This window comes from Gallinula chloropus, assembly GCF_964237585.1.
Source record: "Gallinula chloropus genome assembly, chromosome: 6".
Classification (NCBI taxonomy): domain Eukaryota; kingdom Metazoa; phylum Chordata; class Aves; order Gruiformes; family Rallidae; genus Gallinula; species Gallinula chloropus.
The window spans coordinates 28,198,938-28,212,943 of NC_140091.1; the positions used below are offsets into that span (position 1 = coordinate 28,198,938).

General features: G+C 37.0%; 1 protein-coding gene across 3 annotated transcripts in view; it reads right to left on the reverse strand.

Moving 5' to 3' along the window:
- The window catches only part of KCNT2 (potassium sodium-activated channel subfamily T member 2), a gene marked incomplete at its 5' end in the record, with an annotated part of 130,764 nt that overhangs the window by 44,365 nt on the left and 72,393 nt on the right, over positions 1 to 14,006 (reverse strand). For all 3 annotated transcript variants that reach the window (XM_084266334.1, XM_084266333.1, XM_084266332.1), the window contains 4 exons: positions 5,479 to 5,542; positions 9,926 to 10,062; positions 11,586 to 11,750; positions 13,822 to 14,002. In XM_084266334.1, coding sequence (XP_084122460.1) covers positions 5,479 to 5,542; positions 9,926 to 10,062; positions 11,586 to 11,750; positions 13,822 to 14,002 — 547 coding nt within the window. The remainder of the gene's footprint in view (positions 1 to 5,478; positions 5,543 to 9,925; positions 10,063 to 11,585; positions 11,751 to 13,821; positions 14,003 to 14,006) is intronic.

The following is a 14,006-nucleotide window of genomic DNA, read 5'->3' on the forward strand; positions in this document are numbered from 1 at the left end:
TATGTTTGCAGCATCAGCAGTAAGAAAAGCTTTCAAACTCATGAACACAAGGGAAAATCTCTCTCTGGAACAGAGTGTAATTGACATTTTCAAACCATAATATTGTAATGCCGATTGAGATGTTAGCAGGTACTTTTTCTACTAAGAAATACTAGAATGGAGTTTTAAGAGGAAGATCTTTTGAGGATGATGAAATACTTTATTTCACATTTCTCTTATTAGCAGTTTCACAGATTTAGGATTGTTGTGCCCATTCAGAAGATTGCAGAACTTGCATGTACACTGCTGTACACTTTCCTTGTACTCAACTGGTTCTTCACTTTTTCTATAGCATATGGTGACTTATCCTCCTTAAGGGTTTTTTTGTATTTAGGGTTTTTTTTTCCAGTTTTGCCTTAAGGGAATTAAACACCAACTCATTCTAGAAGTAGTAAATGGCTGGGTATTGATATAGATGGCAGTTATACTGATATACTACAGGAAAGGTAGGAGGTTTGGGCATGGATTTGGGACAGATTTGAAAAACCTGTATCGTAGATGGTACCTAATTTTTTTATGCACAGTGTGTTGTGGAGATGCATTCAGAGTCACTTGCAGCGATGGTTTGACATGAACAGTTTCCTCCCTTTCTTTCCACAGTAATTATTCACAGACCACAATGGTTTGCAAGAGTGGTGAGAAAAGACTTTCCTGTGTGCCACTTGCATAGAAATATAGCTTATATCCAGTGAAATTTAGGTGAATTATTTTTTCATTCTTGAGTATTCCATACATGAGCTAAGATTAAAGTTACTGTAATAAACCAAAACTATAGCAGTAAATACAAGTTTGGTTGTACATTTCAAACTAAGTTTATTCTTCCTCTCCTATTTACAATGTTAGATATTTTCTTTTTCTTAATTTTTGTCTAAAAATCCAAGGTACAAGAATTGTTTAAAAAACAAATGAATAATGCTTATTAAAAATATTTGAATTACATCATTTTAGTAACAAACCTAGCCATAGAGTGTTGTAAAAGTAGAAATATGAATCTCAACATAAAATGTTTTTAGATAATTGTCTAGGAAAGGGAAATAATCTATAAAATTAAAATTTCTTTCTGATTATTTGGCACACTTGCTGTTTTAACACTGCAAAATATGTATTGCTTTCATTTGCAGTCCCAGAACCTTGCATCCCTAGAACTCAAGGTGGGAACTGGGGGAGTAAATCCCCCCCGCCCACTGTAAGAGCAGAGCAAGTCCGAGACCGCCTCATGAGAGTGAATGTCTACAAGTCTATGGGGCCGGATGACATGCATCCCAGGGTCCTGAAGGAGCTGGCTGATGTGGCTGCCGAGCCGCTCTCCATCATATTTGAAAAGTCGTGGCTGTCAGGAGAGGTCCCTGGGGACTGGATAAAAGGTCATGTCACTCCCATTTATAAAAAAGGGAACAAGGAAGACCCAGGGAATTACAGGCCGGTGAGCCTCACCTCTGTGCCTGGGAAGATCATGGAACAGATCCTCCTGGATGACATGTTGGAGCACATGAGGGATGAGCGTGTGATCCGGGACAGCCAGCACGGCTTCACCAAGGGAAGGTCCTGCCTCACCAATCTGGTGACCTTCTATGATGGGGTGACAGCATCGGTAGATAAAGGGAAGGCAACAGATGTCATCTACCTGGACTTGTGCAGGGCCTTTGACACAGTCCCCCACCATGTCCTTATCTCTAAATTGGAGAGAAGTGCAATGTATCTATCTTGTGATGCCATTACGGCAGTGTAACTGTATTACAGCTATAGTTATTACCAGTATAGTAATATCACACAACTTGATCTCAACCATCTCCGAAGTTTCATAAAGCATCAGAACCAAGATTTCTGCAGAAGGTGGTCTTCCATACATTTATATAGCCTATTCATGAATTGTTTGCAGGATAATTCAAGAGAGACTTCTCTTTCCAATCCTCCTTGGGTTAAAACAACAGATGCACTGTTTGCATGCACCCTAAGTTTTGTGGAGGAATTTGATGAAGGCAGCCCATTGAAGTCACTGGCTGATTTTATGGTGTGGCACAGACTACTGCTCTTATACCCTCCAATCCAAAGAATAAAAAATTGTCATCCAGACTCAAGTACAATTTGAGTTGTATCCTCCAAAAGTGAAAAAAGATGTCTCTCTTGCTTGCTGTAGCAGTTGAATAGCTTACATCTTGGTCTGAGGCATAAAAATAGCATTTGATAGAATAAAATTTGGCAGAGCTTTTTGTCTTGCCAGGGAAGATAAAGTTTCTGGTAGGAGACTGGAAAGCTGACAAATTTTGGGTCTGACTATTGGAAGTTCCTAGCCCTCCACGTGAAAAAGGAAGCAACTGACAATTTTTATGAAGTAACTGCATGTCACCTGTTACTGTACTTCTTAGATACAATTGATATCCATGGGTCATAAGCAACACAGGCTTTGGCACTAAAACTTACTAGCTAACAGAATAGCAAATGATGAACAACCAGTGGTATCTATGGCAAATGAGTAGAACTTCTGCTGAGTTCTGTAGCTGGGAAAATAAAAATCCTTGTTCATTTTGAAAAATCACAAGAGTAACAGCTGTTCTGGTTGGGAATCTCCTTGATGCATCTGTTAACCTTTATTTTGACATCTATCAGACACAGGAGAGGATCCTAACACTTTTTCAGCTTCTCAAGCACAGCAGGGTGAAATGTCAGTTGTAGTTCTCAAGACTAGTACTGGGTTGACAACTGAACTTCCTTCAGCCCAGTGACAAACTACAACCTTAGGTACTACGTAGCTGAAATTCTCAGTAGCAACTGTAGCTGGAGCAGTGTAGGAAATCAAAACCATTTTATTTCAGAGCTCCAGGGGGCAGCAGCATAAAACTATGTTTAAATAAAAAAAGGAAAACACTTGTCCTATATTCTCCTTGCAGTATAAATAATTGCATTCCCTGTGCAAAGGAAATCTAAGCAAAACCAGAGAGAGGTGGCATCTTGTTTAAAAACTTCAGATGACCTTCACCTTCAGAGTTATCAGTGCTACTGCTGAGATACTGTGCCATTAGGACTAGCCTGCCAGCCACCTAACAGGGCATTCTGTCCCAGAGGAAGGTAATTGGATTCAGCCTTTGATGAGTTTTGCCTCTGCATGCTCCAGATACAAGGATACATGGGATTTGATAACAGTCTGTACTGGAAGCTAGTATGTACCAGGTACTGTTTTGGTGTGTCCTGGGGCATGCCATCCCCAAGGGCAGAAAGGCTGCCTAGAGACAGCTGTAGCTGAAACCAAAACTAGATAGTGCTGTCCAGAATGGATGGAAGTTCCACTGTCTGCAATGCAGGAGACTTAAGCAGAGGTGAAAATCGTCCTTCATCTCTATAAATTTTAGAGAGGTTATGAGCAGAGATGAACAGCTTACCTCTAAAGTGAATCCTGTGGTATTGGTGCAGCTGTCCTTAAAGCTGCATAAACCTTCTAAGTGCAATGTAAAACATATTTTGCTTGTATGGAATTTCTCATTCCTAGCCATTTCACAACTGGCAAGTTTGATTTGTGAAATGAGTTGTTGCAGCAACTGATTTATTCTGAACTTCTTGGCTAATTTAGGAAAGGCAGTTTGGCTTTTTGATATTTTTCAGTCTCTCAGAAGTTACTGGTATTTTCCAAGGTACTGCAAGAACTCTTGCTTGTTCATGTCCTTAAAAACCCTACCACCTCCCTCACTTCCAAACAGTACATTCTGAGCGCTGGCCTTATTTGACTACTCCAGGATTACTTGCTGCCAATTCAATGGCTTTTGCTACTGTGTTTTCAAGCATCTCCTGCTGATTAATCAAATTCAAAGATCCCAGCTCAGTACATCTGAATATTATAGTAGGAGAACAGATTTATTTCTCAGCAAATTCATTGGCTTTTTGCAAGTGATGGGTCCTGCACAAGTTCTTCAGCTTTGAATAAAATATTTTTTAAAGAATGTTGACAGTCTACAAAAAGTTATTTTTGATAAAACTGCCTGCTGGAAGCTCATTTGTCTAGAGAGGAAATAATCCTTTCTTCTTGCTAGCTGCAGCTTATGTTGCTTTTTTTGTTCTTCCTTCTCCGATAAGCCATGTGTGTAGGTATGGAAACAACTTAAATTTTGATGACAGATGAATTGTAGCAAGGGATAGAGAATACATTATGAAATACTACATGCATAATGCAAACCCCTCATTTGCCATGTCTTAACTGTAGCTGGTTTTAATACTTAGAAAAATAATTGCTATTTCTTATTATGTGGCAGCAAAACTGTATTTTTTCATCGATATAGCTTACAACATACTTAGTGAAATATAAATACTAGCTTGATCTCATTAAGTAATTTGTAAGCATCTTAATTTAACTTTGTGAGTACTCAGGCATATTCTGATCTTCCTTTGGAATTCAAGATTAAACTGAACAGATGCAAGTGTACAACAATTTAGTATGCAGCTCATGATGAAAAATTTAATATTTTGTTCATAAATTCTTTCTCAGTGGTCTTTTTTCCTGTATATTCATGATCAGTAAGTATTTTCATTAGTTTGAAAAACCCTAATTTATATTAAACCAGTTTAATTCTTTTATCACATATCTGAGTAGAAGCTTGAATTAGCAGTGTTCCTTTGTGGACAGTAACTTACCTGACTAATTAACTAGCAGCATGGGTAAAAGCATATCTGTCATTCTTCACATTTAAAATTGGCCAATATGAAAAAAGGTCAAATACTCAGATATAATTGTTATTTGGTATTAGTTACAATTTATCTTTACTTTGTTAGTAGTAAAATTTCAATACTTGTGAATGGAAATACCAGTCAGTTGATTTCTGATTTAATAAATATAACTCTTTGAATTGGATATCTGGAGAAAACTCTGATATTAGTCCAGCTAATTTGAATAAAACATTTTTTGACAGACTGCTACCCTCTGAAGTGATTAATGGCCTTATATATCTCTGTATAGCTATAAAGTACCATGATAGTGCTTATATAATATTCTGCCATTGTTCCATAAAAAAAGGAGGGAACTCATACAATTTACTGTGTCCAGCATCAAAATTGCTTTCTGAAAGTGCTGTATTCTTAGATTTTTTTTTTTAAAGTCCTGTAGAAATGTAGAAATTCTTACATTTTAAAAAAAGAAGTTCAATATAGAACTAAAATGTTCTGTGGAATCCTGACTTCTTTGGCAGGAAGGTTGTGTCATTTCTTTTTTAAAAAAGCAGAAGTACTATGTGAAGTGAGACATTAGATATGTTTCCTAAATGTGTGGAATATTGGCCTTACAGAACCAATGGAAACCTTTTCGTTATTGTCACTGTGACAAGAAGGTCACCCCATGTGCAAAGCCAGGTAATTTTAACTTCTGTTCACAGAAGTCTCAGTCCCTGAGGGGAATAAGGGCAGTAATGGTATAAACAATATGCATGTTCATTCTTAGCTATTTTTTCCAAAACTTACAGCTGCTGTCCGGTCCACCTCACAGCGGCTACTCAGAATGAAACAAGCTTCAGCATCATCCATTCTAGAAGAGGGGAAAGAAGCCTGTTACATACCAACAAAATAACTGTGGACTTGTGTTTCATTGTTTATAGTCTTATATTCTTATAGAAACAGAATACAGAATAGTTTAGTCTGTCTGTTCTTATGCATTTTCTGAATGTCAACAGCAGTCACCTTGTGCACTAGCTCACAGTAGACCAGGACTTCTGGCCTAGGTTCTGGGAAACTTTCTTTCCTTAGTGCCAATAGAAGCTGGGCCAAAGTCATAAAAGCAGAGAGGCCTCAAAAGCAGTTTGCAAAATAAGTATTTATCTGCCATGAGTATAAAAGATGAATAAATAGCACCAGCCTGCGTAGTGTGTAAGAGTATGATATGTACAAGTTAGTTTTGGTAAGAATCAATGAGCAGGGAAAGATAACATTGTCTTGTCTTGCCTAGTGCTAGCAGAAAGATGAGTACTAGGATAATGTGTTTGGCACAAATGTAAAACCATTTCTGTGTATGTGTGCATTAAATTAATCATTTGATAATGGTTCTCTTAAAGAACTTTTAATGCCTAATTGTTCTCTAATGGATACAGGTGGTCATGTAATAAAAAGAATGGTGGTGGGAGTGAGGAGAAAGAGCCTGACTGAAGGTTTCATCAAAGTTTACTTTTCCTCTCTAGCCTCAGATCTTGATATCCTTCTCCAATGAATCCCACTTCACTTGGTAGTAGATGGAAGTAAAGAAATAGGGACTAGGTTCACCTCCTTGGGTGAATGGGTTTTCTGGGGAGGGGAAAGCGAGACAAAAGCAGGGGAAAATGAACAGACAATTCCCTGCTTATTCCAGCAACTCCTTTCTGTAGTGTGGAATGGGACCTGAGATTCCTAACTCTTTGGTTTCTCTGCTGCAAAAAATGGAATTGGTGGTTATTAGTAACAGTTTAAGCCATTGGGACCCCAGGCTTAAACTGAGAGCCCGGTTTTTAGGTATTGTACAAACATAAAACAAAAAGACAGTCCTTGCCATATAAGCTCCACCTGACATGACAAAGTATATGCAGACATGGGAAACAGGAAGAAACAGTGTGACAATACCTGAATATAAAACTTATGGTAGAAAGTGTTCTCACTAGATAGCAGCTGAAGAGAGGATGGGATGGAGAAGACAGGGATTACTTTACAGATGCTTCTGAGAAATTCATCCTGGATTGAAAGGACAGCAGGGGTGATATCACAGTGGGACTTATATGTTAATCTGTGGTACGTGTGACAAAGAATAGCACTATAGACTTGTGAGAAGGTAGAGATAATACATGTCAAGAACATAAATACAGTTTTAAGTGGGGCAAAAATCAGAGTTTGTATGAGAAAGCACCTACAAAGATATGGGCTTAGTCTACACAGGATGCTCTACAATATAATTCCAAGTTTATGATTCAGAGTAGGATACGGGTTTTATTTTGGTAACAAAAATTAAGATCTATTTACAACTGTCTGCAACTAAAGTTGATGAATAGATATCCGTAATGAGATGTGAGAAAGCTTATCCAGCCTTTTCGGTTTTGACGGTCGAAATACTGATTAAATCTTTGTGGTTTGTGTAAGATCATTCAGAGAAAGTATGAACAAAAGAGAAGGATAAAGTCAGGCCATTGTAGATTTCACCACTGGCAACTAGCAGCAGGAAAACAGGGGAAACCTCAAAAGATTAAAATACTTGAAAATGGAAAAATCACTGTAAAACATGCAAATCCATGTATCCAAAACAGCACTGATTAGGAAGATATTTATGGGCTGTGTGAGTAGTTTCAGCTAAGCATAGGAGGAGAATTGGGAACATAAGGTCTTTAACCAAGTTGTAAAAAAGAAAATTAATTTAAATCAGATGATGGTGTGATGACAGCTGATGAGATAACTGGAATTGACAATGATGATTTTGTAAGGAAAAGAAATCTCATGAGGACAGATTCGGCTCTTTCCCCAATGTGTTTCTGTAACTTCTTGAATATCTTCAGCCACTAATGATAAGGATAATAACCTGAGGCTAACACCTCTGGATGTGATGAATTTTAAAAAGCAACACTAATAGCAACTCTGTTAAAAATATTTATTAGAATCCAGAGTATGAGTGAAGTGTTATTTATGTCCTAATAACTGAAAAGCTTTATCAATTACACCATTTTTATCTGCCAGAAAACTGAATCTGAGACAAAAAACCCAATAGTTCCACTACTTGAGGATGGCAGAAATTAAAGGGACTTTATATAGAATCATAGAATCATTTAGGTTGGAAAAGATCTTTAAAGTTACCAAGTCCAACTGTTCAACTAACACTACCATGTCCACCATTTAATGATGTCCCAAAGCAGCACATTAACATGTCTTCTAATACACCTCCAGGAATGGTGACTCAACCACTTGAAGAAAAAATTGTGAAAGGAAAAAGTTTAAGGTAAAGAAAAAGATTGGATGTGCAGAGGATTAAGACTTGTGATGGTTCATTAAAGAAAGTGGAAGGAGAGAGAAAAAATACTTGGAGTCATGACAGAACATGGGAGAAAGCTGTAGGGGCAGGAAATCAAGCATTGTAGTGTTACTCACTTTCCAGTGCTAGTCTGTTTGGACAGTGAGAACTGTTTTAATCAGCTGTTGTGTTGTTTCAAATGCTGAATTAGTTGTAAAGTTTCCATTCATGCTGATGAACAATATAAGTATCAGTGTGCTACCTAATGACAGAGTTTGTTCTGGGTTTGTTTCTTTGTTTAAACTGGGCACATAAGCACTCTCCAGAGAACACCAAATATTTTGCACAGTGAAGCTCTCAATGATAGGAACCAAGAACAAACATCATTTTTGTAGTCAAATTGTGTAAGACAGCATATAAAGAAAAATACACTGTTTAGACAACTCACTGGTTACCTCTTATGCAGTCAGCCAACTTCTGATAATTCCCTTCACTTTTTCACACAAGTTTATGTCATTTGGACACTGACTTTCACATACATGTATACCTTTTGATAATGAGACACTTTGTTATTTTTTGTTGTTGTTGGTAACCATTACTTTATTTATGTGACGTTTACCATGTGCCTTGTTATCTTCTCAGCAGATTATCCTCTCATTAGAAAAGAAATACAGCAAATATCTTAGGTACTGGCTTATATTTCATACTGAATGTTCTATTAAATTCTCACTATGCTTCTTCACTCAGGAGAGGTTGAAAATTATTCTATGACAGGTACATTCAATTACATGTTCTGCAGGAAAGAGCACAGTTCCACAGTTGACTACCTCCAGGTTATTATAAGTGAAATTCAAGATTATCTTTAGGGAACAGACTAATTTTTCTTCTCTTAATGTGTAGAACAAATGCCAGCTAAATCCCCACATTAATTCCTTCTTGAAATTATCAAGAAAGCAAAAAAGAGGAACCTTTCTCTAAAAGAACATTCCTAATCCTGGAAAAAGCTTTATTGTTTTTTAAAATTTTAAACAGATAGAGAAGTAGTTGTTTCTTCAGTGGTGGAAATCTGAGAAGGTTAACACTGCTAACTAGACAGATTAGATTCTTGGAAATAACTCTCCTGGGCTAAAGAAGGCTGAATGACACAAATACTCAGACAAGTATTGGCTTAATTTTAGACATTTATGCTAATTGCTGAATAAGTTCTTACAAAGAGCAATGAAGATAAGTTAAATCAGTCATTTGCTAAGAATCACCTTTCTCTCTCCTTGCAAAGTTTAAAGATGTGTGAATTCCACAGTGAATTCCTTCACATCTTCCTGAGATTAAGCAATGGGGGGTGGGGGTTGAGGAACCTCGTTTGACTGATGTGTTTTGATTAACATCATTCACTACTGACTGCCAGAGAGGAATTTTTAGAAGTGTGGAAGTATGCAGTAAGAGGAAGGCCCTGAAGGAAGAGAAAGTACATGGAGGTGTAGTACAGGAGTTGCCTAAACTACAGGGCTGAATTTAGGAAGAAAACAAAACTGTGCAAGGATTCAAAGGGTGGTAATTATTTCTGTTTACTTTTTTCCCCTTCAGTTGGTCAGGAGATCTACCATCACATTTACCATCTTTGCTGCAAAGAGCAGAAGAAAATTCTAGCATTTCTGTCAGTTTTGGAATTTTCTGTGCTGCTTTTTCAGAAGAAACCACAGGCACTGTTTCAATACCTTTAAAAACTGAGACAGAAAAGACAGTGAAGAAAAAATTGGTCAAATGAAAGAGCTTACAAATATTTGTTCCGTGAAAATTTTCAGATATTAAGAAAAACTGATTATATCAAAGAGTCTTGCTTTCTAAATACATGTTATTTCTTTATAGCACAGCTTCAGTTAATTGTCAAACTTAATGATCAAACAATATGAGTAAAACAAAAGTAAAAAGCAATATTGGTCAATATTTGCCTACTTAGCTCTCAGCAGGTCTTGATCTTTTAGTGCTGAGCCTTGCAGATAGATAACTCTTTGGGACCACATTGGGATTTGTAACACCCTTCGGACCTGAGCATCCATCTCAGTAGGACACAAAATAACGACATAATAGTCCTGTCAAAAACATAAGGGGGAATAGTCACATTATTTTAAGTTACCGTTTATTGTTGCTAGAGAATGAGTCAATAGAGACTCAGGATGTCAAGAATGTCTGATACTTCTCAAATTTAATTGACAAAAGTTATTTGAATGCCTGTGTTTGTGTAATAAAAATGGCTGTACAGTTGTCAACTGCTCACAAAAGATTCCAGGGTGCCAACTAAAGTCCATTTACAAACATTTTGTTTCCATATGAGCATAGGGTTATTTTAGAGACAAATATTCTGACATTCTATCTGGAAAATGTAAGTTTTCAATAATTGAAGTAAAATTATCTTCCCCCAAATTTCTTCCTCTACATTAATGCACAGGTAGAAACCCTGTTTGATGTACTACATTCCTTGATAGGAAAAAATAAGGTTGTCCTGGAGTGTACATGTGCATACACTTGAAAACAGGAGATACATGGAATGTGAGAAGAGACTGAGAGCTTAGAACAGCCTTGTTATGGAAGTCTTCCTTAGCACGTGCAGACTTTGGCAGAAGGCTGAGCATATTAGATCCAGCGCATCACCTGTATCCTTCAGTTTACATTCAACTGTGTTGGGAATTTTTATGAGCTATTTTAGGCCACATAAGTAGTCCTAGGACTTTTTTGTCTCCAGTGTATCACAAAGCCTGATTCATTCTTCAGGCTACTTAACTAAATTTTGGATTTCAATTTGTGTTTGCATCTACAAAGAACTGGGTTTCTTTGTGCATTTGCTTATACACCTTACCAGCTAATTATTCCGAGGAATATTTTGGATTTGGGATTTGACAAATTGCAGCTCAGCAATTTGAGGATTGCATTGTGATTTTTTCTGCACTACTTAATGAAGCATGGTGTACCACAGGTAACTTAGCAAAAGACATAGAGAAGATTTAGTAAAAGAAATGGTTTGTAGCAAAGCTAATGATAATGAATCTAAATTGCTCTTCCATATAAAATAAGCTTTTTATGTGATCAAGTCATATGATGCGTTTGCATTAGCTGGGGAATCTGCGTACACTAAGAAAACCTCTTGTGTGTAATCTTTCACAATGTTTGTCCTTTAACGTGTGTCTGTTTCTTTCTTAATTTCAACAATTCCAAAGGGTTTTCCTAACACAAAAAAAAAAAGGAACATGCAAAAGCCAAAAGACACTTTGACTTGTGAGAAGCTTTGGATCCAGTCTCGAAACGACAGGAAAAACATTTTGAGTAGTTTTAGTTTTCATATCTTTCCTCTTTTGAGGTAGAATACAAGAAATTGTTCTGGAAATATTTTTTCAAAAAAAAAGACTGGCATAAGTCAATAAGACAATAATTATATTGAGTCCATTTAGCTCAATTTAAAATTAATGTCTCCATACTGTCTCAGCTGCTTATTGCAATTATGGATTCCAAATTCTGTCAGCTATTCCCAAATTCAGTTTTAGAAATTAAAGACTATTTCAGAAGGCTGAGGAAATCAGTGTTTTGAGGGTTTTGGTGTGGGTTTTTTCATTGTTTGTACCTGTAATCTGGGGTGAGCATAGAACTCATTTAAGAAATCCATAAGTAAGTCAATCTTCAGAGAGCTAACGCACAGCACAACGTGTTTTTCTGTCTGAGCTCTGTGTCGACTGTAGTTGCCACCAGACTTTTGTCTCTCCATCCACAAATATGCCAGCTGTTCAAACTGCAAGAGATGCCAGTTGTCAGTGAAATGTAGACAAGCAGATATGCAGTACAGCTGTATGCCGGCTTAATAATGTTGCATTGTTCATCTCACATCTCTGAAAAGCTGCCCTTACCCACAATGTCCTTTTGTTTGTAAAAAGTTCTCTAGTAAGGGGGTGAGATGAATAATAACAATTGAAAAACATGGCAGTAGAGTCAGTTTCTAGCATACACAAATGGCAGGGTAAAACCATTAAAATATCATGAGGTTACAGTAAATCTCAAGATTTTAGAAAGTAGAGGTATTCTATACCTCTGAGCTCTCTCTTTCTGATGCCATGTCACCTAAAATGCTTCCCTTAAAGGTTGAATTTTCACACACTTAAATGTATACCATGAGTATAGAAACTCAGATAGAAACACCATTTTACTTGGTTTTGGCAGTAACTCTTCTCAGAAAATTTCCAATGCCTGAAAGCGTCCTTCTGATATACTCTTATCTGTCTTATGAATACACAGCAGCTGTTAATAACAGCAAATTTGCCTTTGCCAGCTGAACAATATATGCAGGCTGACAAGAAACATTGCTCTAGTAGTCTTAATCCTTTAGACTAAAGAGAATACTGCAAGTCACTGCCATTGTAAAAGTCTGTAATAAAACATACAAACACCGTTTGAAAGGTTCTTCTAAGTAATATGCATTTAATACTGAGCTCAACTTAACTCTATCTGTGTGATACCTGCTTTTTCTCATCCACATTCAACTGATGGAGAGACTGAATCATGAATAATGACTGATTTTCATATCATAGCAGGACAAAAGCTCAGGAGTGAATGCTTCCCAGATTCTGTGTATGGAAAACTATATGAAGCCCCATTATCACTACAAAGCTATAAAATAAAATAGCTAATAATAGGTAAATTTATGGGAAAGAGCTGTAGATTCCAGGTTATTTACTGGTAATGCAGAGCTTTTATGCTTGTAGTGTCTCTCAGAACTACTTGAAAAATGAAATTTCTATTTCCTATGAAATTCCAAATTTCTTAAAGCAAATTTTGGTTTTCAATAAAATATATATTTTACTGAATTTCCACTGAGTGAAAATAGAATTGTGTTGGTACCTATGTCTGTGTATGCAAGCATTAACTATTTAGGTATAATTAAAATAATCAAATACTTTCAAGAAGATTAATAGTGAAAGCTTGAGCTTCCAACCTCCCCAGGTTTCCATCTTCTTTGCTCACAGTGAGCTCTAGTTCTCTCTCAGAGAAGCAGAGACGAGAAACTACGGCTGTATGAGAAACTTTGGAGCTTCATGGTTTAGCAGGGATACCATAAGTTTTGATAATCATGCACAATGTCTCTCCACATCTTTTCGTGGCACAAGGTCTGGGAGATCACCAAGTGTGGAACAGTTAATGTCTTGGCAGGGCTTCCCATGTAACCTCAGGGTTTCTGTCATCAAGCCTCAACTAATAAGCTGGGAAATGTTTGGTACAAATTTAATGAAACTTATTCACTCCTTGAAATACTTTAATATTCATAAATCAGCCTTTTCCTGTTGAAACTGTTAGAAGTCCTAAACCTAAGTAGGTGTCAAACATTCCTAACTGTGCTGTTGGTTCTGTGTGGGTGTGCACTGACACACACAGCTGTAAACCAAGTTTGCTTGAGTTGCAGATTTAATGAGATTTGTTTCAAGCTAGCCCCGAGCTGTAAAATAGGAAGTGGAGAGAACCAAGATTAGAAACAGGGAGAGCCTGTAGAGGAAATGCTGTACTCATAAAGAAAGTGCTGGCTACTGTTGATTTTTTTTTTAAATTGCTCCACTAATAACAAATCCATATCTCAGGATGAAGGAAGGGGCTCTGTGGTACATGACAGGAACAGAAAGCTTTGCCCAGCACTTCGAGCTGTTATTAGTGCTCTGGTTTTTATTATAAATCTAGACTATAGGAGAACAGAAAAAGGAAAAAAAGAATCAGCCTAGGAGGGTATCTTATATGCAATAATAATAACTATGCAATATTTCAGTTATTATTCTTTTGTTTTAAAAACAATTCTAAAGAGAAGAAAAATCCACACTTACCTGGATGGGCAACACCACAAGAGCAACACAGATCATAATGACAACAAGCAGCTTTGAAGGCCATATCTTGGGTGTAACATCCCCAAAGCCCACAGTGGAAAATGTCACTATGCAGAAATAAAGGGAGTCAAAGAGAGTCAACCTGTTTCCTGCTCGTTCCAGATGCTGAATTCCACAAATACTAC